Source organism: Trichomonas vaginalis, chromosome I (genome assembly GCF_026262505.1).
Source record: "Trichomonas vaginalis G3 chromosome I, whole genome shotgun sequence".
NCBI lineage: Eukaryota > Parabasalia > Trichomonadida > Trichomonadidae > Trichomonas > Trichomonas vaginalis.
Window position 1 is genome coordinate 25,187,272 of NC_067203.1, and position 23,643 is coordinate 25,210,914.

A 23,643-nucleotide genomic window follows, 5' to 3' on the forward strand; every position below is an offset into this window, starting at 1 on the left:
TAACACTTCATTAAGCATCACAAAATTCATCTCCATCTTTAGTTGAATTCATTATTTCAAAAAAAAAGTAATGAATGGAAAACTCCCCTCATATTTGCATCACAATCTGACAACATGGAAATTGCACAATTTTTCAATTCAAAAAGGAGCCAATATCAAATCAAAAGATATTGATGGAAAGATATCTCTTTATTCTGTATTTATAGATGATAGTCAGGAATTGAGCTGATTTTAATTCAAAGAATCAAAGTAATATTGCATCAATTCATCTTGTAGCAGAATCCTATTGTGTGCCAACATTTGAAATGCATTTTCACTATATATTTAACTTTCTGATATGCATATGGTTAAACAGCATCCTTGATATTATATAATATAGTGCGTTATTTTTTATATCATAATCAGATGAGGTGATATGATCATAAAAAAACCATCGTTCGAAAAAAAAATAAAAATAAAACTATGAATATCATTACAAAAAAGTATCATGAGATCGAGAGAGGCAACGATATTAAAGAGAAAATTCCATTCACATTATATATTAACAACGAGCAAATAGAATCATGGAAACACATCTCGATTATGATTTCGAAATTTATTCATAATGAATATTTACGTGACAGTTCAGTAAAATCAGCTAGAAAATATTTAAACCTATCATGTAATAACATAATTGACATCATTTCCGAATTTTTCAAAACAGGAATTCTAAGATTCGAGAATAACCGAGCACATAATCGAGACATATTCGAAGTTGGCAATGCATTTGGTATAGAATTCCTGACAAACGTATTTTGCGAGTTTGTTAAGTCAGCATACAAAGAAATCAACGAAGAAAACTTTTATGATATCTATGATTGCTCAATAATTCAAAACGACATAAATAAGATTAATGAATGTATTACATTTTTTGCATCAAGAATGGATGTTCTTCAAGAAGAATATAAAATAGCCACTATTAAACGATATGGATATGACTTTTTTGAGAGAGTTTTGACATCAAAATCACTTAAAATTTCCAATGAAGATTCATTAGTCAACACAATCTTAACAATGAGTGAGCATGATGACTCATTCTTTTGTCTTCTTAATCATGTTAAAGTTGAATTTTGCAGCAATGATTCAATCAAATCAATCAAAAACTTCGCAGTTCAACACAAATTTGAATCTATAACAACAGAAGTATTCGAACGCGCTCTTCTTCTTCGTTCACCAATTCAACACAAACAATCATTTTCAAACACTAGCTATTTTTGCATAGAAACAATTCCTAAAAAACTCAAACTTTCTGATTCAAATTATTTTGAAGTAGAAAAAATTCCATATAAATTTAATATATCACCTATCAATGAACTTCATAAAATTGATAAATCGAATGAAAATTTGAGAAAATTAATGAGTTTGAGAAAGACAAAAGATGACTTTAATCAAATTTATGAAGTACTTGTAAAGGCATCAAATGAAGGAGATCTTTCAACAATCAAATACGCATGCGATGAAAAATATTCCGAAATTTCTGATGGCCATGATATAAATATGATGCTTATGGCGGCATGGAATAATAATCTAAATCTCGTATTGCAGTTGTTCAATTATGGAGCTGATGTAAGAAGTAGATCTTATACTAATAGAACGATTCTTCATTATTTTTGTCAAAAGGGAAATTTAGAAGGTGTTAAATTCGCTCTTAACTTCATAGATATTAATGCTAAAAATATTGATAACTATACACCCCTTCATGATACTATCGCCAATTCGGATAAAAATCAAGTTGAGATATGTGAATATCTTTGCTCCCAACCGAATATAGATAAAATTATTCAAAATAATAAAAATAAAACTCCTCTTCAGTCTGCAAAAAGTTTAAACCTACAAAATATTGTTGATATTCTTCTCAGAAATGGTTTTACTGAATAAAAATGTTTATCATAATAACGATATGCCAACACCCCTAGCAAAACACGATTTGATCATATAACAAACTTATTAAAAACATTTTTTGAATATTGAATATGATTCATTTATTTATGAATACATTACAATATTAATTAAAAGGCATTGATTTATAAATTTAAACAAATCTGTTTAGATTAAGCTGAAATCTATGCTTTACTCTAAATATATCCAATGTTAAATTAGTGTCTAATGTGTGATAGACTTTTTACAAATAGGAAAAATAATTTATGTTGATATGTTTTTTTATCTGATTTCTCTTTTATTTCATCTCCACTGATAGAAATTATAATATTTCCTGACTTCAAGAGCTTGATATAAAAGTAATTATGCAAACACATTCTTGCAATGATTAGCAAGAATTCACTTTCGAGATCATTCATGAAAAATTAGTTATCTAAATATTGTTTTCTTAGAAAAAAAAAGAGTAATTATCAAAAAAACTATACTAAATTTTAATTTAGCAGCAGCCGTAAGCGAGCATGGCCTCAGCGACGCGCTTGAAGCCGGCAAGGTTAGCACCCTTGTAGAGTGGAACGCCATATTGCTCAGAAGCAGCGTGAGCAGCTTCGAAGATGTTGTGCATGATTTCCTTGAGCTTCTTGTCGACCTTCTCGGATGACCAAGCGAGGCGAACGGAGTTCTGTGTCATTTCGAGGCCAGAGACGGAAACACCACCAGCGTTGGCAGCCTTGCCTGGGCCGTAGTAGATGTTCTCCTTCATGTAGAGCTCGATTGTCTCGTTTGTTGATGGCATGTTAGCACCTTCAGCAACGAGCTTGACGCCGTTCTTGACCATGATTGGAACGTGTTCTGGGAGAATTTCGTTCTGTGTAGCGCATGGAAGACCCATTTCGCAGGCAACTTCGCAGGCCCAGATGGACTTGCCATCGATGTACTCGTAGCCCTTGAGTTCTGGGAAGAGCTTGCTGATTTCCTTGAGCTCTGTACGAGCAACGTTCTTGATGTGCATAACAGCATCAAGGTGCTCCTTTGTCATGCCATCCTTGAAGATGATAGCACCATGGGAGTCGGAAACAGAGACTGGGATAGCACCGAGCTGCATAAGCTTCTTGCAGCAGTACTGAGCGACGTTGCCGGAGCCAGAGACCATAGCGCGCTTGCCCTTGATCTCCTCACCACGAGCGCGGAGCATTTCTGTAACGAAGTAGACAAGACCGTAGCCTGTAGCTTCTGGGCGGATAAGGGAGCCACCGTATGGGATGCCCTTGCCTGTAAGGACGCCCTCGAAGACGTTCTTAATACGCTTGTACTGGCCGAACATGTAGCCGATTTCACGAGCGCCGACACCGATATCACCAGCTGGGACATCTGTGTTGCCTCCGATGTGGCGGGAAAGTTCGAGCATGAAGGACTGGCAGAATCTCATGACTTCGCCATCAGACTTGCCGGCTGGGTCGAAATCGGAACCACCCTTGCCACCACCCATTGGGAGTGTTGTAAGGGAGTTCTTGAAGACTTGCTCGAAGCCGAGGAACTTAAGGATGGAAAGGTTAACGTTGCCACGGAAACGGCAGCCACCCTTGTATGGGCCAATTGCAGAGTTGAATTGGACACGGAAGCCACGGTTGACCATCATCTCACCCTTGTCGTTGACCCATGGGACACGGAACATGATAACACGTTCTGGTTCAACAAGGGCTGGGAGAAGCTTCTGATACTTTGGTTCCTTCTCGAGAATTGGGACAAGAGATGTAAGAACCTCTGTGACGGCCTGGATGAATTCCTTCTGATCTGGATCGCGAGCGCGAACGATTTCAAGTGTCTTTTGGACTGCTTCCATTGAAGTAAAGTGAAGAGGAAATTTAATGGTCCCCTAATTGAGAGAAAACGATGCTTAAGCTCTCAATTTTTTGAGAAAACAATGAGAAATGAATTCACTTTTCTCCAATAGCAATACGAGAAAATTTGCTACTCATTAGTTGACAAATAATATTAGCTTGATGACCATACCTCATTTTTTCATTTCACCTCACATCGTTTTCCGTAATTGTTCTGAAACTTTTGATTTATATATGATGCTGAATGATATGTGAATCTACTAATCCACTTTTTGAATTGTTTTCAATTAAAATAATTCTGAAAATAACAGTAAAAACAAAATAATTCCTTCATAATCACATAGACGTCAACAACAGAAAACGATGTTTACATTTTCAGATAATTATCGTTAATTTCACTTTTTATCTATGACATTTCACCTGTATTCAGAGTTTGTGCTTTGATCATTTAATCATTGTACATGATTACAGCAATTTTGATTGCTTTTATCCCAAATTTTATGCAGATCAATAGATTTTATTGAAATTCCTTACGTTTTCTAAGTCCAAAAAATGGATCACTCACACCAACTTTGATTTAGTCCCATTGATCAAATAGAATTATTTCACAACACCGTAACAAATTTCTGCTTTGTTTTTAAATTACAACAAGGAACGGCATAACTGAAATATTTAGCAGTGATTTCTGCCATAACATAATCTTATTGAGTGAAAAATGAAAAATCAATTCAATATAAAGATTCATAATAAAAAATACTTCAGATTCTAATTCGAGTATAATAAATCATATGTCATCTTGTTATACACTCCTATATTTATTAATAAAGGAAGTTGCCTCAATATTTGATAAAAGTTATATTCATCATAGTAATATTTATATTTTATTCAAAATAAATAGCCTATCTTAAGAGTATTATTGTGTGTGGTGTCAGTGCCTCGTTTTCTCCTGTCTTCCTTCGGATAAGTGAAGTCTGGATATTTTTTATATTTTGTCACCTTTACATGATAATTCTGAGTTTTTTGATGTCGCGCTTACGAATAGGATATGTGGGTCCAGATAAGAAATGGGAATCTTTAAAATGGAACAAATTCGTCGAATATGCGTCAGAAAGGAATGTTGATGTTGTCCATATAAATTTAGATCAAGATTTTGATAAACAAGGCAAATTTGATATCATTATTCATAAGGTCACATACTTAATGAACTCTCCATATCCAGAAGAGAATCCAAAAATCAAAAATTTATATGAATTTTCCAAAAAGCATCCAGAAGTTCTTTTAATCGATGATTTGCAAAATGTTGGTAAAACCCTAGATAGAGAACTTCTTGATCAGGCCATCAGATCAATTCAATGGCCTAATGATATAATAGTCAAAATTCCGGAAGCAAAAATGCTTGAAAAGTCTGATATTGAATCAATTGTAAACTCTTCTAAAGATCTACATTTCCTGTTCTAGCGAAGCCAAAGTCAGGCTGTCAGACAGCTGCTTCTTCAAACAATGAAGTGCATACATTCAGAATTGCAACAAAACCAGAAGATTTGATAGGATTTCCAACTCCTTCTTTATTACAAGAATATATTAATCATGGAGGAATTGTTTATAAAATATATACGATCGGAGATCATTTAGAAGTCACCGCTCGTCCTTCAACAAGAGACTTGAAGAAAAACGAGACGGTAACAATAGACTTTCACTCACAAAAGCCAGATGTAGAAAATGGTATTTGGACACATCATCAAATAACAAAGGATGATAATTTTCCGATTGAAGACTTTAAAAAGATATCAAAGGCAATCCGTTCAAGCCTCAAGATGGAATTAATAGGATTTGACATCCTTATTGACTCCAGCGGTTCGTATTGGATTATCGACATTAATTCTTTCCCTGGATACAAAATGATTCCGAATCTCCCGGAATTGTTTTATGAGTTCTTCGTAAATCTTGTGAAGAAATAGATAATTTCGTATTTTTTGTCGAAATTTTGAAATCATTTTTAAAACATGTTGACTATTTTACGATTTCGACTTAAATTTTCAGCATATTTATACAATAGAAAATCGGAATGGTATGAGAATGCTACCATTTTCATAAGCGACGATGATCGAATTTCCAAAATATGAAAGGGTTAAATCTCAATTAGTAAGAATTGGAAATAAGATTGTATGGAGACTAAGAAACTATATCAGAATCATGTTCGAATAAAATTTGCTCAAAGCGTAATCGATTCAAAAAAAAACGTTAAGAGCGGTTTTTGATCATCTGTATTAATACATAGTCAAAAAGCCAAAAAAGTTGAGAAATTTATATAACTTTCATTTGAAAGGTTTTTTTCAAAAACTAAAATATGGGTGGGATGGAAATTATAAAACATATGATAAATAATAAAATATCTCTTCACGAAACAGATAAAAAGTCAATTTACGAATCGGTTTTGAGTCATCTCACAATTATTGAGCACAAAAGTATTTTTGAATAAATATTTAATAGGTGAAGTGAAATGAGTTTTATCTCGATTCAGCATAAAGACTGGAAAACTATACTTGTTAGTGGAAAAGGAATTGTAAAAAAAGAAAAAGATTGATTAAATTAAGAAAAAATTGCTGAAATATGATTTAGAATTCCTGGTAGTCGCCCTTTGGAGCAAGTTCTTCTGGAAGGGAAGCGATCCACTTGTTTGTTTCCCAGTTGTTACGGTGGACTGGCTTGAACTTCTTAACTTCCTTTGTTGGGAGAAGGAGAGCCTGGTTCATGAGCCATTCGCCACGGTACTTGAGTTCCTGCTGGAGTGTGACATCGTTAGCCTTGACCTGGAGGTTAGCCTTCTTGAAAGCTGTCTGTGTTCTGATAACTGGAACGACGATGAGGTTGCCCTGGCCTTCGGCATCGACTGTGTACTTGTCGCCATCCTTCTTGACGAAGGCTGGGAGGTTCTGGTTCTCAGAGAACCAGTACTTCTTCTCGTCTGGCTTGAGGATGAGGATGTTGAAGAAGTACTTGTTGCCGTCGTTGACCTGCTCGAATGTAACTGGTTCAACCTTTGGCTTGGCTGGCTCTGGTGGTGGTGGTGGTGGAGCCTGCTCTGGGTAGTCTTCAGCAAGGTTGCCCTCAAGTTCGACCATGAAGGTGATCATTGGGTGGCAGTTTGGATGGTGCTCTGGGTTGATGACAACCATCTCCTTTGTGATCTTCTCGCCGAGTCTGGCGAAAAGAGATGGGACCTTGATCTTGATCCAGCAAGCCATATCATCTCTAAATGGATCCTGGTCCATGACTGTGAACTTGATTGTGTAGCAGTCATCGGATGGGATGTCGAAGACTTGGTCTGGGTATGTTGGATTCAAGTTATTCTTGACAACTTTTGTCTTGCCACCTGGTCTTGGCTTCTGGTCCTTGCCCTTAGTCTCGATGACTACGTAAGAATCGATGAGACCGTTAGCATCCTTAATTGGAAGGTCGGAGCAACTTAAGATACGGAAGTGGAACATCTAAGTGAAGTGACGATAAATATCATAAAAGTTTATTTTACATAAAAATAACATAAACACCATAATGCTTCTTATAAAAAATTAATTAGTTTCTATAGATATGTATTTTGATTGCCGTTTTTCGTATTTAATTCTTATATCGGGTGGTCTCGGAAATTATCTGCAATCGTTAGTAATAATTTCATAGGCAATTGTTAATGTTTTGTGTTATTCTTTTAATACATGTGATGGATTCATGGTTATTTGCAATATGGTAACTTTGTAAAATGAATTTTTCTGGTAGGATTGCAAAATATTGAAAAATCAGATTAATCTTATTTTATTTGTTAATTTTAGAATTAATGCATCAATTAATGCATCCCAGAAGTTCACTTCTTGAAATTTCCAAATGGGACGCAATAGAAATGTACATTTAGGAATTCAAATTCAATAAGCGTACTATCCAAATAGAATAATATGAACATTTATTCAATACTCATTTTTTGTCTTTTTCAATATTTTGTCCGAAATGCATTCAATTTCATTGCTGTTTTCAATATTAACACACCCTAATTAATAAACGGGAATAAAAAATATGATAAAATTGGCAATCTGAACGCAAGTTATACTTGAAAGGCAATGGGGGCTTTGTTATAATGATTTCAAAATTATGTTGAAATGTTGAATTCATGGCAAATTTAATCATTATTAGTGTTTCGACCAAAAGAGTTATAATTTATTGTATGGAATTTATCATAATTATCCATTTTTTAGACATACACTCCATTTCATAGATATTGAACCAAAAATAATAACAACTTTCAAAATCGATTACAATCATCTGGATAAGATTTTGTATCCAGACTCTCATTGGATTCAAAAGTATCTGAGAGAAAAAAAAATTCTGTCAATTTGAGAAATGAAAAAGAAAAAAAGAAGACAGAGAGACAAAACTCGTAAATTAGAAAGTATTCAGAATATTTCATCATCATCAAAGCATACTCAGTTTTAAAGAATTATATCAAAATTCAGTTAATCTGCCGAGTATGAGTAAATGATGTCATAATATCATCGGAATTGAAGATGGGAACTCTAAGTTACAGTGAGTTATTTGAAAATAAATGTTAGTAAAACCTGAAACAAATTTCGTTGTGGCACAATCTCAGGATGATGATGAAGTTGGCAAAAATGGATGACTTTTCGCAAGAACGGAACATGTGTTAACATGTTATCGAAATTTATTCATCGAACTTAGTGAATTTCAATGAAAATGCAATATGGATAATCATGCTTATGATCGGCCATCTGCGATAATGATTATATTGAATAAGATCCTAACAATTGGATTCTCAATAAAGTCGAAAAAAAAATCTAAAAGTGACAAATCAAAATCCGTTTTTTACTTCTTGCATGGATGGAACTTCTACGCAAAGAAGCAAAAAGACAATTAGAGTAACTCGAAAAGTTAATCAAAATGGTAATCCGCCTTCAAAGCAGCAAAAACCAGTTACCCAATCGGAAATTCATGAATTACGATTAAAAACAGCTCAACTAGATCAACAAACTAAGATTATGCGTACCCAACTTAATCGTGTTCGAGATCAAATAGCTTCCAAAACGAAAGCTATTAACAAAACCGTTTCAAGTTCATCAGACGTTAAAGGAACAAATGGTTTCAAAACACGTGCTGAACAACTTGAGAAATCTATTCAAGCAGCTACAGATACAAAAGAAAAGCTTGAAGAACAAATAGAACAAGTCAAAGAGAACGATAAAGGCGCACTTGTTGTTGAACTCAAAGAAGAGCTCAAAATGGCTTATTGTGAATTGCAAAGAATTCATGATGAAATTGAAGAACACAAATCAAGAGGTGCGAACGATGCTCAAAAATTGAAAACTGCCAACATGAAACTTACAAATGAATATCTTCAGGAATTAGAGCTTAAAATAAACAAGACAAGAGACTCAAATAGAGATATCAAAGATAAAATCATTGCTTACTATAAAAAGATCGAAAGAAACAATATCGAGAGATCGCTTAACAAACGAAATAAAGAAGGTATTCCTTTACAATACTCAAAGGTCGAAATTGAAGATAATAAAAGATATAGAATTGAAAAGTTTAATGTCATTGCAGAAAATTTGAATGACCAATCTGCAAAATTCGAATCTAATGTAGAATTACTGAATAACATTATTAATGAGCAACGTTCTAAGATTATTAATCATCTTTCACAAGATCAAGCTATTCAAAGAGAAATACAACTTGAAACTGCTAGAACAGAACAAAATCAGGAAGAGGAAGAAGTTAATATTGACTTTTAAGATTGTTTGTTTTTATTATTTTAATTTTTGCACTTGAATCGAAGAGTGTTTACGATTAAATAAAACTATTGCTTCTGTGTTTATTATAGTAATTAAAACTTGTTTGAATATACTTATATAAAAAATCTTATAAAATATTTAATACTAATGTATCATATGTTATGGCCATAGGATCCATTTATGCATTTGATGCATTTATGGCTAAAATATTGTGACGTCTATGTTCTTATAGAAAAAATTTATTAAAAATTTAAATAATTCAATGGAATACTAGAGTATCTATTAGTCTATGAAGAGACATATAAGATATTCTAATGATATTGATTATGCTGTCTCACAGTTCGTAAAGTGAAGAAGTTCTCCAAAAATTTTGTCACTTTCTCAAAATTTTCAATAAAAATTTTGAACAAAGTCTACTAATTTTATTATGTATTTGGGATGTACTTAAAATGACAAGTGAAAAACATGCTTCAATACAAGTTTTCAAGCGAGAAAAAAAATCCTCAAATTATCTGTGCTGATTTTAGGGGTAATTTTAAGTCTGTGGCCCCTAATACTATAGGATTTTTGGAATTTAATATAGCTTGGTCGCTCATCTGTAAACTCAATTTTGAATCGAAATTGAGAATACTCAAAATGAGCCGATTTCTTCAAAATAGGCATTAAAATATTCAATAACTAATTTTAGGAAGATATGGCCATAAAGATGATAGGTCGGGAAGGAACAAACGATAGCCCTCAAAACGGTTATTCATGGCCATTTAAAATGTCTGGAAAGAACGCCGGTGCAAAGGTTGGTGGCAAAGGTTCATGGCGCAGGAAAGTAAAGAAAGCCCCAACAGGCTCACAGGAAGCCGACAAGGTTTGGCTCGCTGCTCAGCGCCAGGGCTGCCGCGATATCGGTGAGATTGATAACGCTACAATAATCTTAGCACAGAATGATAGCCTTTCTTTCACAAAGCCAGAGCTCGCTATCGATATGCGTGCTAACACTTACGTTCTCCGTGGAAAGCCAGAGAAGAAGCCAGTATCTGAGATCCTTCAGGACCTCCTTTCTGGCATTGACCTCTCTAAGTTTGGCGGTAAGGCTGGTGAAGAAAAGAAGGAAGAACTTGGTGATGTTGCCAATGTAGATTTCTCCAAGCCAGAAGAGGCTCAGCCAGAAGAGAAGAAAGAATAAAGTGATTTCTTGACTCATATTACTTAAATTAAATATAACCATATTTGAGTCAATACAAAATAATACGAATTCGGCCTAATCGAATCGTATTAAATGTGAGAGAATAAAGATAGATAAAAAGAGCAACTACTTTATTGAAATTGAACTATTATACTTATATAATATACACAAAGCTCTTGATTCTATTATAAAATGTTTGATTGGTCATATTTGTCAAACAACTTGAAGCAATTTTGAATACTTGAAATGTTTTAATACATGAAAATAATATTATTTGCAGCTTCCAAATGATAATTTAATAGAATTAAATTTACCGAATAAAATTTTTGGTCTTGGATTAGAGTACAGTATCTTGGTATGGAAATGTCATATAAATTTGCGTAATTGTAATGTGATTATGTATAGATAATTTGAATTTTTCTAAAAATTATATTTGAAATTTCTAAAATTAAAAAAAAAGAAGAAGAATATGCAATGATTATAGAATTTACTCGTTGAACAAAAGATCTGATAATTGTTGAGATTTCTCCTTGTCCATAGCGTTCCGCTTCTTAGCCTTGCAGAGGCAAACAGAAAGAACAATGATGATAACAATAAGGATAAAGCCGCCGACACCAATCATAACGTAGATGAACTGTGTCTTTGTTAATTTACCAATATATCCGTCGTTCTGGTTATTGTTCTCTGTTGGAGCTGGAGTAGGTGGTTGTGTTGGTACTTCCTTTGTCGGCTTTGGAGTTGGTTTTGGTATTGGTGTTGGAGTTGGCTTTGGAATAGGAGTAGCTGTTGGCTCTGGTATTGGTGTTGGAGTTGGCTTTGGAATAGGAGTAGCTGTTGGCTTTGGAATAGGAGTAGCTGTTGGTTTTGGAATAGGAGTACCTGTTGGCTTTGGCATTGGTGTTGCTGTTGGCTTTGGAATAGGAGTAGCTGTTGGCTTTGGAATAGGAGTAGCTGTTGGCTTTGGAATAGGAGTACCTGTTGGCTTTGGAATAGGAGTAGCTGTTGGTTTTGGAATAGGAGTAGCTGTTGGCTTTGGAATAGGAGTAGCTGTTGGCTTTGGAATAGGAGTACCTGTTGGCTTTGGAATAGGAGTAGCTGTTGGTTTTGGAATAGGAGTACCTGTTGGCTTTGGCATTGGTGTTGCTGTTGGCTTTGGAATAGGAGTAGCTGTTGGCTTTGGAATAGGAGTAGCTGTTGGCTTTGGAATAGGAGGAATTGGAATTTCTGATGAGGATGATGATTCAGTTGATGAAGTTGTCTCTGATGGTTCAATAGAGGATGTTGTTTCGTTTGATTCTGATGGTGTGAAGTAACTTGATGAGGATGACTCATTGTATTCTGATGATGAAGATTCAGATGATTCGTAGGACGATGAAGATGTTGACTCATTCGATTCTGAAGGTGTGAATGACTCTGTTGAAGTAGATGATTCTGTTTCATTTGATTCTGAAGAAGTAGATGACTCTGTTGATGTGGATGATTCTGTTTCATTAGATTCAGTGGAAGTCAATGACTCTGACGATGTAGATGATTCAGTAATGTTGGAATCTGATGACTCTGATGATGTTAATGTTTCTGATGACGATGAAGAAGATTCTGTGATATTTGATTCTGAAGAGTTTGAAGGAATTAACGATTCGGAGCTCTCTAATGACGATAACGACACTGATGATGATGAGATCTCTGATGAATTAGAAGGTGACTCTGTAGAAGATGGAGAATATTCATCGGAAGAAGATGAGCTTTCAGTCGAATTTGAAGGTAATGGGACTTCCTCACTACTGTTTGATGATGGGGATGGCTCGAAAGGTGTCTCAGACACAGAAGAATTAGTTTCAGATGGTGTTCCAGATCCTGAATCTGTAACATTGGAATCAATTTCTGGTGAGACTGATTCTGTTGATATTGATGTGTTTGAGGCATGATCTGTTTCGGAGGTATTTGTTGTTGAATTTAGTTCTGACGAAGGTGAAGAAATGTTTGCATCTGAATTATTTATGCTTGGCGAATGTGATGTGACGCTACTAGAATTATCAGCGGCTAAAAGCTGATTTAAAATCAAATTATTTTCTGCATCAGCTAATTTATATTGCGCGTCTTTGAGTATTGAATAATCATCCTTCTGCTTAATATAGCATTGGGCGGTGATTGTAAAAAGAGATAAAATCATTATTGCCATATTGTCAAAATAAAATTTTAAAAAGTGACACGAATTTTATACGATTCTTGGAAAATGAAATAAATATGCAATAAATATTGAATACAGTACTATTCGTTTTGATCCAATAATTGAAATAAAAATTGACACGGCCAATGATTGTCTCATCAAATTCGAAGTTTTACAACCTTATGTTTTGAGTAGGGGTAATTTTAGCTAAAAGTGACGCGCCTGTAAAAAGTGACACACCCGTGAAGGGTGTGATTACCGATCGGTAATTTCGACAGTTTAGAATTTAAAATTTTTTATGGAACTGTTGCGAGTTTCATAAAGAATTTAAGGAATATAAGCAAAGATTTGAATCAAAATCTTAGACCTAAGCCGCTCGATTCGCTCGCGGCTTCCGCGAATTACAGATCAGCAAAGATTTGAATCAAAATCTTCGAACTAAGCCGATCGCTTCGCTCGCGGCTTTCTTTATTATTTTAAATTTGCATATTTCCATCAAAAGTTCATAAGGTAAAAAATTTCGTTTATATTATTGCAAAATAAAATCTTCATTATCAAAATAATATTAAATAATAATATAATATAATTTATAAACAACTATTATTTAATAAAGTTTAATTGCCAAGGTTCATCTAATTTTTTGATTTTTAATGTTTTATGAATTTTATTTATCATGTATATATCTAATGAAGATTATATATGTAGAAGATAAGTACCTTAATATGTACGTAAATTTTAATGAAATTTATACAACATTATAAAAATTTATGAATAAAAACTTGATATAAAATAACATTTTTATTTTTACTAAGAAAAAAAAAGGTTTTTGATAATAAATTTATTTTATTTCGAAAAAGTAGCAATAATCGTAAAAGGGCATTGATAGGCTTGCTAAAGTAACTAATTTTAGCTGTCAAATACTTTTGTATTTTGAAGTAAATTAGTATAAATTTGTTTTTACTTTTATTTCGAAAAAGTAGCAATAATCGTAAAAGGGTATTGATAGGCTTGCTAAAGTAACTAATTTTAGCTGTCAAATACTTTTGTATTTTGAAGTAAATTAGTATAAATTTGTTTTTACTTTTATTTCGAAAAAGTAACAATAATCGTAAAAGGGTATTGATAGGCTTGCTAAAGTAACTAATTTTAGCTGTCAAATACTTTTGTATTTTGAAGTAAATTAGTAAAAATTTGATATTATTTTAACTCCCTTTGAAAACCTCAATTTTCCATACAGAGGGAACGGGAATAGCATCCAATATTCCCTGAGAATGGTTGCGCATTCTCAGTTCCCTCTATATTTCGAACAAAGCTCTCATCGGTCTTTTTTTTAATACTAAACGTTTTTTTTCCCTGTCACTTTTAGCTAAAATTTGGGTTTGCCCCTTGTTTATCTGACTTATTAGCAGCAAAAATATCTTTGCTCAAAAATAACATAAAATAAAGCGGGATTAATCTAAATGCACAAATTCCTGCAAGAATTGCAGAAGCACTTATAGGCTTTCCTTGACATTGATCTTCCGAAAGAAGATTTAAGTTGTTTGCGATTTCATTGTCTGTATATTCATCGGCATCAAAATCTGATAAATCAGTCTCTCCATTTTTAAAGTAGCAATTCAAAACTTCTGTATATCCATAACTTTCAGTAATAATTATGTGAGTTCCCGTATTATTAATAATATTGCATTCTTCAATTGTTAATTGGTTACATTTAAAATTACTGATAACTCTGTCTGTTACGGTGTTATTTATGACATTATATCGAAATAATTTTAGATCAGACCCGAAAACAGTCCTGATGCAATACGTTTGAGCTTTATTATTTGTTATTGAATTATAATCAGATTGCTTAATATTTCCAAAATTAGAAATGAAACCACAAATCGAATTAGTTCTGAAATTCGAGATATTAGTCTGCGTTAAGTGTTGGTTTCCTTGGTCAAAGCAGAATGGAGCATCTCCAATTTGAATCTCAGACGATCTAGAAAGTGTACTTTCTATCATGTAATTTTTGAAAGATCCTGAAGATGATTGGCTATAGCAATACTGACCAGAGTTTGTTGTCGAACAATTGAATGAGCAAATTCGGTTGTGAACAATTTCGCCATTTGTAGTGAGAACTGCCCCTCCATTTCCAGATGGATTTGATACACTAAAAAATGTACTATATTTAATAAGAAATTTAGAATATCCTGTTGAATTAATCGCACGATTATTAAATTCTTCGAAGAAACATTGTCTAACATTGTAATTTTGATTATCTTGGAAGGTGCCACTCTTTACATTTACGCATGGTCCTTTAAAAAATTGACTATATTGATAATGAGTAAGGAGCTTGAAGCAGTTTCGGATTTTGGCAAAATTTTGATGTATATAACTTGATCAAACAACATAATTCATGAAGTTGAGTCATACTGATTGTTCTTCTTAGTAAAATCTTAATATAGTATAGTAATTCATTTCATCAACATTTTGAGGCTCGATTTATTCATCCTTTTTGTCAGGAATACAATATCTCGCAATGTAATGTGTGGTTGCTTAATAAGTTATATGAAAGGCCAATATTTTTAAATCAATTCCATATGAAGGGAAATAAAATTAAACTCTTACGTACAATTAGATTATCCTTTTCGAAAGATGCAATTATTTTCATTGAAATGTTACGATTTTGAGGCAAATAAGATATTGGAATACAAAAAAGGAAATTTAACTATGTATTGCTTTTGATATATTGCTTCTATTAAAATTAGAGTATTACCAAATGTATTAGATGTCTAATATTATCGAAATAACGATAGTAGTATATGTGGAAGGGTTGTGTGACTTTTTTTGTAAACGTAAGAATTCATACAATATTGAACGATTTTGTATCATTTTTTTTAACATATGAAGTAAAAAATGTATGATTCTTACGGTTTTTATTCTTACGTTTTTGAATAAATCAAGATTTAAAAAATTGACTTCTTACGTAAAATTAAAACTAAGTTAAATTTATTTTTTTTATTTTTTTAATTCGTAAGAAAATGAGTGGATCAAGATTCGTAACCGTCAATCAATTAATGGATGCTCTTTCACCAATTCTTGAAAATGTTAAACAAGTAGATGTTTATTTCGATGATTATGTAGAAAGTTTATATTATAAAGGTAAGTTTAATATTAAACCTATTGCTTTTGCATTTGATAATAAATTAATTGAAAATGTAAAAATTTGGGAATTAATTCCGAATATTGAATTTATAACAAATATTAATGATAAATGGTTTAAACGAATTCCAACCACAAAAGTTCTTTGTAAATTAATGATCAAAACTGAGGAAAAAGAATTTAACGGGTTTAAATATCATCCAAATAAAGTTTCAGAACTAGAAAATGAAAAACTTCAGAAAAAATTAAATGATAGACTTTCAAATGATCGTATTGAAAAAATAAATAAACTAGCAGAAGTTGCATTTAATAATGAACTCAGTGATGGGCTTTAAGGACCCGGGCTCAACGAGTCATGATTTATGAAATCAATTATTTGATTCATTCTTTCTTCAATAATTTCTATTCTTTTTGTTAAATCATCTATTTTCATTAATGAGGTGATTCTTGATTGGGGAATAGATTTCAAACTAACCACTCCTTTTATTTTTGAAATTTTGAATCCATCAACTTTAAACATTTTATTCAATTTACATGTTGTCAATTCTTCAAATAATTTTTTATTATTAGCATAATAGTCATTAAATTCTTCAACAGATGAAAAAATTTTTATTTCAGTAATTGGTTTAACAATGTTTATTTTTTGTTGAACATTTTCACTTTCATTTATTTCTTCCTCCTCTGTCTCATTTATTTTTAAAATTGGTTTCATTTATCATTAAGGATACCCTTACGTGTCAGATTTTTTGCGCATACGAAGAAGTCATGCTAGACATGAGCTATAAACCTGAAATTTTAGCAACATATTTAAAACTTTTTAAACTACAATACACTTTAATATTCAAGAACAAAAATATTCTTTTTAGAAATTACATAATTATTTTATGTGAAATCTATATAAAAACATATTTTGCGAGCGTAACTTTTTTCTTTATAAGCACCTTATATGACTGATAAACTGTGAAGGCACATAATTGTTAATTCATAGAGTTGATATGTTTCCAAAATTGAGAGGAAATTTGAAAATTGAATACCCTTTCAATTCAATTTTCAAAAGATATCAGCTCCTTCAATAATTGAAGGACGATTTTGATCATTTGCTCTTAAAACAAGTATGCCATGGAGAAAAAAGTTACGCTCGCAAATCTGAAATATAACTATCATATAAAAAAATTAAATTTCTAATTTTTTACTCTATAGATATTATTGGCCACTTGTGTAATGCATAAAAGTTTATGTCATATGCATACATTTGGAAGTATGGGAGACGAGGGAAATTACTTCTATGAGGCACTAGGATTTTTAAAAATTTCTCTATCGGACTCACCATTCAATTTCTCGAAAATTAAAAAAAATCAATAATAGCTAAAATGTATTATGCATAACAAATTTTAATGTTACACGGTATTTTTTGAACTTCATGACATGAATTTTCTTTATATTATTTTTTTTTGGATTTTCTATGATTTATGCGATAGGCTGGAACAACATTGTAAGTGCAATGATATCATTTATAGAGAAATCTAAAACTTCAGCATTCAGAACTCGCAACCACAAAAATATTCATTTGCTAAGTAAGTAAAGTTGATTAAGTTCGACACTTAGCTTTTATACGTAAAACCAAGTGTGTATTGTTATTTCTTGTTAAATTATTGAGAAAAAAATAAATTGTAAGAGAAACGATACTGATTATTGAAATAATATTGAGGGTAGCTGCAGATTTCTTCATTAACATGCCGGAAATTTGTTAATCTTGGTTTTCTATCATAAAATCTGTCGAAGAATCTAAAAACGGAGATATGAAATAGAGATCATGTAAATCTAGAGTATCCTGTCAGAAAAATAGACTAAGCATGTAACCCTTTTTTGGTCATAAACACTTTTTACCACTTAGTCATACAGATGATCATTAAATTTAAACGAGCACTTTTTGTCAGAATTTATTCTTTTACAAAGACAGAAGATTTTAGTATTATTTAATATTAGTGCTGTAGCAAAATTCAAAAAACGGTGAAAATTCAGTGAATTTGTGAATTCACATTTTTTTCGACATTTTTCTTGATATATCCATGCACATTAAGAACACAGCTTTGATACGCTTAAAAAAGCATATTTCATATGAAATTGTTAAAGAAATAAACAATTTATATAAAAATTGCACTTATGGGCAGTTTAGATATATAATTTATATATAACATATATACAAATCCATAGACAAAGTGCAATAACTACAATGTTGTAGAAAATTACAGCAGAAATACTGACTTTTTGAAGGATAATAAGAATTCTTCTAAAAATACTGAAAATTAACATATTTCTGTACTCAATTTAGTATATGCACAGAAGTTATGATTTGGTGTTAGGTTTTTATGCCCCAAAATCTAGATTTTTGTGACATCAAATCTTATTAGTGGATAAATCAAAGACTGTCATTTTGAAATAAGCTCATATCAATAAATATCCATTTAAAAGCCTTATTGTAATATGTAACTAGCAAAAAGCCTAATATTTATCAAAATTAATCAAATCAAATGATCAATATTCATGATATGTCATCAGCAATAGCTAATTGATATTTTATTTTGTATTGATATTCATTTTTCTCATATTATACACGATTATATCTCTTTTTTTAAAAAAAGTTTTTATATTAGACATGAAAGTTGAATTAATACAATTTTGTACTAGAGTTTGTTTGTATATTAAATAATAATGATATATACTTCAACATATTGCGTCTCACCATTACCAAAATGTAATTTTGCATACAATTTTCTTTCATTTAACAATGATGTTATTTGAAAAGTGATACTTCCATGATTATTGATTAATGTTCCATCATATATAGGAATGAATGTTAAACAAGACACGCCTGCAGCTGGGTGCATTCGTGGCATTGTGATAAGGCTTATATATAAAGACTTCTCTCGATCAGCATTACGTCAAATGAATATTGACCCATTATTTTGGCGATGCGCTAGTTCCAAGTAGAAATGCTTTGGTATATTTAGGTTATGTCTATATGTTATGAATCATGGTATTATTGATAAAAGCGTTCTTAGTCATTAAATCAATCCTAGTATCTAAAGATATAATTTAGATTTTTTTGTTTATTGCTAAAATTAAATACAGTATAACTTTCTTTCATATTGTCGGTACTAACAATACAAGATTGTGTTGAAAAAAACGCAAAATCGTTTGAAATGCGTACGGCTGTTACAATTTTACAAAAAAACGAAGGAGAGAAATGCAAACAAGAAATATACAATCGTGTCAATAATTACCAAATATCTCCTTCAATCCGCGAACTCCAAAAACTTGAATATGAGAAAAATAAATCCAGAAATCAAAAGAAAGCTACACCAGAAACAAGAAAAGAGATCAACAAGGCAAGAAATGCAAAAAGATTTCCTAAGGATAACCCTACAGGTGATTACAGAGGAGGAAAGTGGACCCCACAAGATATCTAATTTTCAAATTTGAAATAAACACATATTTTCTTTGTATTTGAAAATATTTTTATATTATAAGATTTTTGAACCTATAAGTAGCATGACAAAAATTATATAATTTGCTCCTTTTTTATTTTAGTATACAAATATCCCATTTGTTATATGTTCGGTATATATATGATGATATTGTAATCAATTATGCTTAATGAAGCTTTATCCCGTGAACCCCTCATATTATTGGAAAATAAATAGCGAAAACATGTAGAGCTGCTATGTTCTCAAGTGTATGCTGATTTTTGGATTATTTCATGAAAACTAATGGCGGGATATCTTGCATTATTTAAAAAAATTGAACTATGCAAAAATAAATAGTATTATATTTTTTCTCATGAAATGCTATTATGAGACAACCATAAAAAACCATATGTTGTATTTTTATAATTTGATTGATTTTTTTTTACTATTTCATTAATCTTTTATGAATAATAATTATTTTTAATATATGTGCTATTAAAATTTCAAATTTTGACTAATATATCTAAGTTATCTGAACGAAACATTTAGAAAATATCATACTTACATTGAAATAGCAAGTAGAGCATATTAATAGCAAGTTTCTTGGCTTTATATCTATCATCTATTGTTGTTTGATCAAACAAAATTCACTCTATTATATGGTGTCAATTAATTAAAACAATTTTTAATAGTTATTTATTTAGTGCGAATAAGTGCAAACTCATAAATGAATAACTTAATAGTAGAAATGAATTATCTGATATAAATCTCACATTTTGTCCATCAGAAATACTTTAATTGCATACGCATAACTATTAGTAATACGTCTGGAGTGTCAATTAATAACAATCCCACAACAAGTAAAATTCAGATTTTTATTAAACTTATTTTTTCCTAAAAGTTTTCTCAAATTACTATATATACATATGTGGATAAAATAATAGTAATATTGTAAAAAATTAGATAATTTTTTTTTATTTGAGAACCTCTCAAAAGTTCATTCAATTTATCAATTGTTTCAGTTTGATGTATATTCATTTCTGGAGCCTAAAACTTTAGCAATCATGACAATATCATATTCTTTTTCTAACTACGCAATGTAAGGGTATCCTTAAATAAAAATTAGAATATAAGTGATGAAATATATTTTTTAATTAATATTAAATCAGAAATGGCGGCAGGATTCTTTAAAAAATTATGGGATGGAATTAAGAAAGCTGCGGGTTGGGTTCATAAAAAGATTATTAAACCCGTTGCAAACTTTTTGGCACCAGTAGCGAAAACGGCAGGAACTATCATAGGTGGAGTATTAGGTACTAAAGCAGGTAATCCGGCAATGGGAGCACAAGCAGGTAACGCAGTTGGTGGAATTGCTGAAGGAATACTTAATAAAATAGGAGGTAGATAGTGGAAAAATAAATAAATATTATTTTTATCTTAGTATCGGTTGAAGTCTTTGATAAACTTTTTCTCCTTTATTTAATATTTCTCTTATTGGGGCGGCTTTTGGCGTTATTGATTCAGCAACGTCACTAATTGCTTCTTTATTCTTAAATATCCAATTTGCTCCTTCTTCATTGTTTCCCAAACTTTATGCGCTCCTCTTTTTACTTTATCCCACAGTTTCTTAAATATACCTGCAGCCATAGTTGATTATTTCATTAAAATTAAAAATTCATTTTCATCTTTTAATTTTGATTTTTTATTTATTAATAAATGACGACTAACTATTTGGTGCCAAACACTAAACCGATTAATGGAAATGTGTTTCATTCATTCGAAAAGATAAATGAAATATTCGCAAAGAATGACGGTAGAAGATATTATAGAGAACTTGAAAGTTCATGCTATGACTCTGATGCTCCATATTTTGATGATAAACAAACTCATTTAAGAATTACAAATCCGGCTCATGATGTGAACCAATTAGGTGACACATATATTAAACGCAAAGTTAAAGCAACTCTAGTTTCAAATAAAGCTTTCACATGTGATGCCGCTTTTAAATGCATGCGTTTATTCGTTGGTTACAAATCATCAAATCAAAGCTTTAAACAATTAGAAGTAGAAACCGAAAGAGGTGATGCCGGTTATCTTCAGATGGATTGCGCCCGTGAATCTTTCGCATTTGCAACATATAAACCAAAATCAGAAAGGAAAGTTAAAAAGTTTGTTCATTCGTTATATAATAATGTTCAAAAATATGATAACTCAGTATGTGGTAAATATATTGACCCTTCAGAAGTTTTCAAGAAAGCAAATGAAGAAGTTGATGTCACTTTTGATATGATTATTCCGGTAAATGATTTGTTAGCATTTCAGGCGTTCGATGATTATCCTAAATCATTTGGTGATATCATTCTTAAATATTATGTTTTCAGGGATACTTTAGTATTTTGTCAGGTTGACCCGTTAAGAGTTGCTGATTTACAAAATTACGTTTATGAAAAGATAACTGATGAAAATTATGAAAAGATTATGAATCATGTTTATAAATATGATCGCAAATTCCAACAAATCGGACTTCCTGCCAAATTAATTACAAGCTTAGCCGCTACATCTGCTGACGCAACAGTTGAGACGTTATTATTTCATGCACAAAGATGGAAGTTTTAGAGGATAAATGCATTACACCAGGATACGGTTTAATTGAAGAATCAGTTAAAGCAATACCACGTTTATTCAGTAAGGAAGATCCATTCATGATTCCAGCTCAACATATTGACGTTCGTTCACTAAATGGAGGTTGCATCACTCCTGAAGGTATTAGCTCAGATTTCTCATACGCTCTTCATAATGTTACAGATGTTGTGTTAACATTTCCGAAGAATGCAATGCAAAGAACGGTTTTAGAAAATCCAATGCTTCGAGGTCTTCAGGTCACTATAGATTCCAGAAACTTCCCCGATCAAGCGATGACCACAGTGGGTGACATATTCTTTACACGTATGCTTCAAGCTTCTGATTTAGATGGAGTGAATGAATGCACAGAAGAATACGAGGACTCATTAACTAGACCACTGAATGATGATAATGGCACGCCATTAGCTAGAACATGGAAAGACCAAACTTCATTCTTATGCACTATTCCAGTTCAACGTGATGGAGCGGGTATATTCTTTGATGGATTAGAAACTTTCAATTCACAAGTTACAGTACAAGTGAAAGCTTATCCAATCATTCAGGGTGAAAATGACACTTACTGTTCAAAGGTGACAAATCCTCCTCAGGTTTGGTTTACTAGGACTACGTATTGGACATGGACACCGGATGAAGGTTTGAAATATCATCCAACAGGTACACCACCACAGTATAGAAGTTCATATGATGAAATATTGATGAATAGAAATGTTTAAAATTATAAATTTATTTTTGATTAAATGGATTTCAATTCTGAAGAATTAACAGATGTATATAATACCTACATAGATGATATGATTAATGAAGCATTGAGTGATAATAGAAATGCTCTATCTAAGGAAAAATTAATGAAAATTCCATATTCTGAATGTTACTTAAATTCAATCACTGCAGCAATTGGTAAACAAAATAAAGGTAAAACATTAACGATATTAAAACAAATTATCATTATTGCTAACACTTCCCCCATTCACATGTGTTAATTTATATCAACCGTTCAGGTTCACCTTCAGATGATACATTTGAATCTTTAAAGCATTTAATCAAAATTCCAATTATTTATTTATCACAAGAAGAAGCAGAAGATTATTTAAAAAACTTTTTAATGTATAAAGAATTATATAATACAATCAAGAAGCAAGGATTAGAGGATAAAATTATTAATAAACAAAGGGATGAATTATTTGAAACACTTTCTATTTCAAATTTTGATAGAGAATTTTTGCATTCACTCATTTTTCTAGATGATGCAGTGAAATCAAAACTAATAACAATGAGAAATCATATTTTAATCAGTTATTAACTCAATGTCGACACATTCAGTGTTCATTCTTCATGGCTGTTCAATATTCAAAGCATTAAGCACAAACATTAAATCAAATCTATCAACACTTTTCATTTTCAGTGGGTTTAGTCGTCAACAGTTGAACGTTATGCTTTATCAAGTGAATTTACCAATGAGCATTAATGAACTTTACACACAATATCAGCAATTAGG

At 31.7% G+C, this 23,643-nt stretch overlaps 8 protein-coding genes across 8 annotated transcripts, besides 2 other annotated features; 5 read left to right on the forward strand and 3 right to left on the reverse strand.

The window, feature by feature from the left end:
- Window positions 1-462: 462 nt before the first annotated feature.
- TVAGG3_1047310 (spectrin binding) lies at window positions 463-1,917 on the forward strand (the record flags this gene model as incomplete). The annotated part of the gene is made up of 1 exon (XM_001584482.1): window positions 463-1,917. One exon carries the CDS (start codon window positions 463-465, stop codon window positions 1,915-1,917), a length of 1,455 nt encoding a protein of 484 aa, XP_001584532.1.
- Window positions 1,918-2,384: 467 nt separating this feature from the next.
- Window positions 2,385-3,772, reverse strand: TVAGG3_1047320 (NADP-specific glutamate dehydrogenase 1-related family; the record flags this gene model as incomplete). The annotated part of the gene is made up of 1 exon (XM_001584483.2): window positions 2,414-3,757. The coding sequence occupies one exon, from the start codon at window positions 3,755-3,757 to the stop codon at window positions 2,414-2,416; it is 1,344 nt and encodes a 447-aa protein (XP_001584533.1).
- A 998-nt stretch (window positions 3,773-4,770) lies between these two features.
- TVAGG3_1047330 (inositol tetrakisphosphate 1-kinase protein) lies at window positions 4,771-5,792 on the forward strand (the record flags this gene model as incomplete). The annotated part of the gene is made up of 1 exon (XM_001584484.1): window positions 4,779-5,213. The coding sequence occupies one exon, from the start codon at window positions 4,779-4,781 to the stop codon at window positions 5,211-5,213; it is 435 nt and encodes a 144-aa protein (XP_001584534.1).
- A 552-nt stretch (window positions 5,793-6,344) lies between these two features.
- TVAGG3_1047340 (C2 domain-containing protein family) lies at window positions 6,345-7,259 on the reverse strand (the record flags this gene model as incomplete). Its single annotated transcript, XM_001584485.2, has 1 exon — window positions 6,371-7,243. One exon carries the CDS (start codon window positions 7,241-7,243, stop codon window positions 6,371-6,373), a length of 873 nt encoding a protein of 290 aa, XP_001584535.1.
- Window positions 7,260-8,211: 952 nt separating this feature from the next.
- On the forward strand, window positions 8,212-9,598 carry TVAGG3_1047350 (uncharacterized protein; the record flags this gene model as incomplete). Its single annotated transcript, XM_001584486.1, has 1 exon — window positions 8,633-9,547. The coding sequence occupies one exon, from the start codon at window positions 8,633-8,635 to the stop codon at window positions 9,545-9,547; it is 915 nt and encodes a 304-aa protein (XP_001584536.1).
- A 704-nt stretch (window positions 9,599-10,302) lies between these two features.
- On the forward strand, window positions 10,303-11,109 carry TVAGG3_1047360 (NAC domain family; the record flags this gene model as incomplete). The annotated part of the gene is made up of 1 exon (XM_001584487.2): window positions 10,314-10,727. The coding sequence occupies one exon, from the start codon at window positions 10,314-10,316 to the stop codon at window positions 10,725-10,727; it is 414 nt and encodes a 137-aa protein (XP_001584537.1).
- Window positions 11,110-11,195: 86 nt separating this feature from the next.
- On the reverse strand, window positions 11,196-12,908 carry TVAGG3_1047370 (lipid binding; the record flags this gene model as incomplete). The annotated part of the gene is made up of 1 exon (XM_001584488.1): window positions 11,215-12,906. One exon carries the CDS (start codon window positions 12,904-12,906, stop codon window positions 11,215-11,217), a length of 1,692 nt encoding a protein of 563 aa, XP_001584538.1.
- A 175-nt stretch (window positions 12,909-13,083) lies between these two features.
- Window positions 13,084-14,278: a mobile genetic element.
- A 4,963-nt stretch (window positions 14,279-19,241) lies between these two features.
- Window positions 19,242-19,508, forward strand: TVAGG3_1047390 (uncharacterized protein; the record flags this gene model as incomplete). Its single annotated transcript, XM_051255679.1, has 1 exon — window positions 19,242-19,508. One exon carries the CDS (start codon window positions 19,242-19,244, stop codon window positions 19,506-19,508), a length of 267 nt encoding a protein of 88 aa, XP_051081253.1.
- A 2,777-nt stretch (window positions 19,509-22,285) lies between these two features.
- Window positions 22,286-23,643: part of a mobile genetic element that runs on past the window's edge.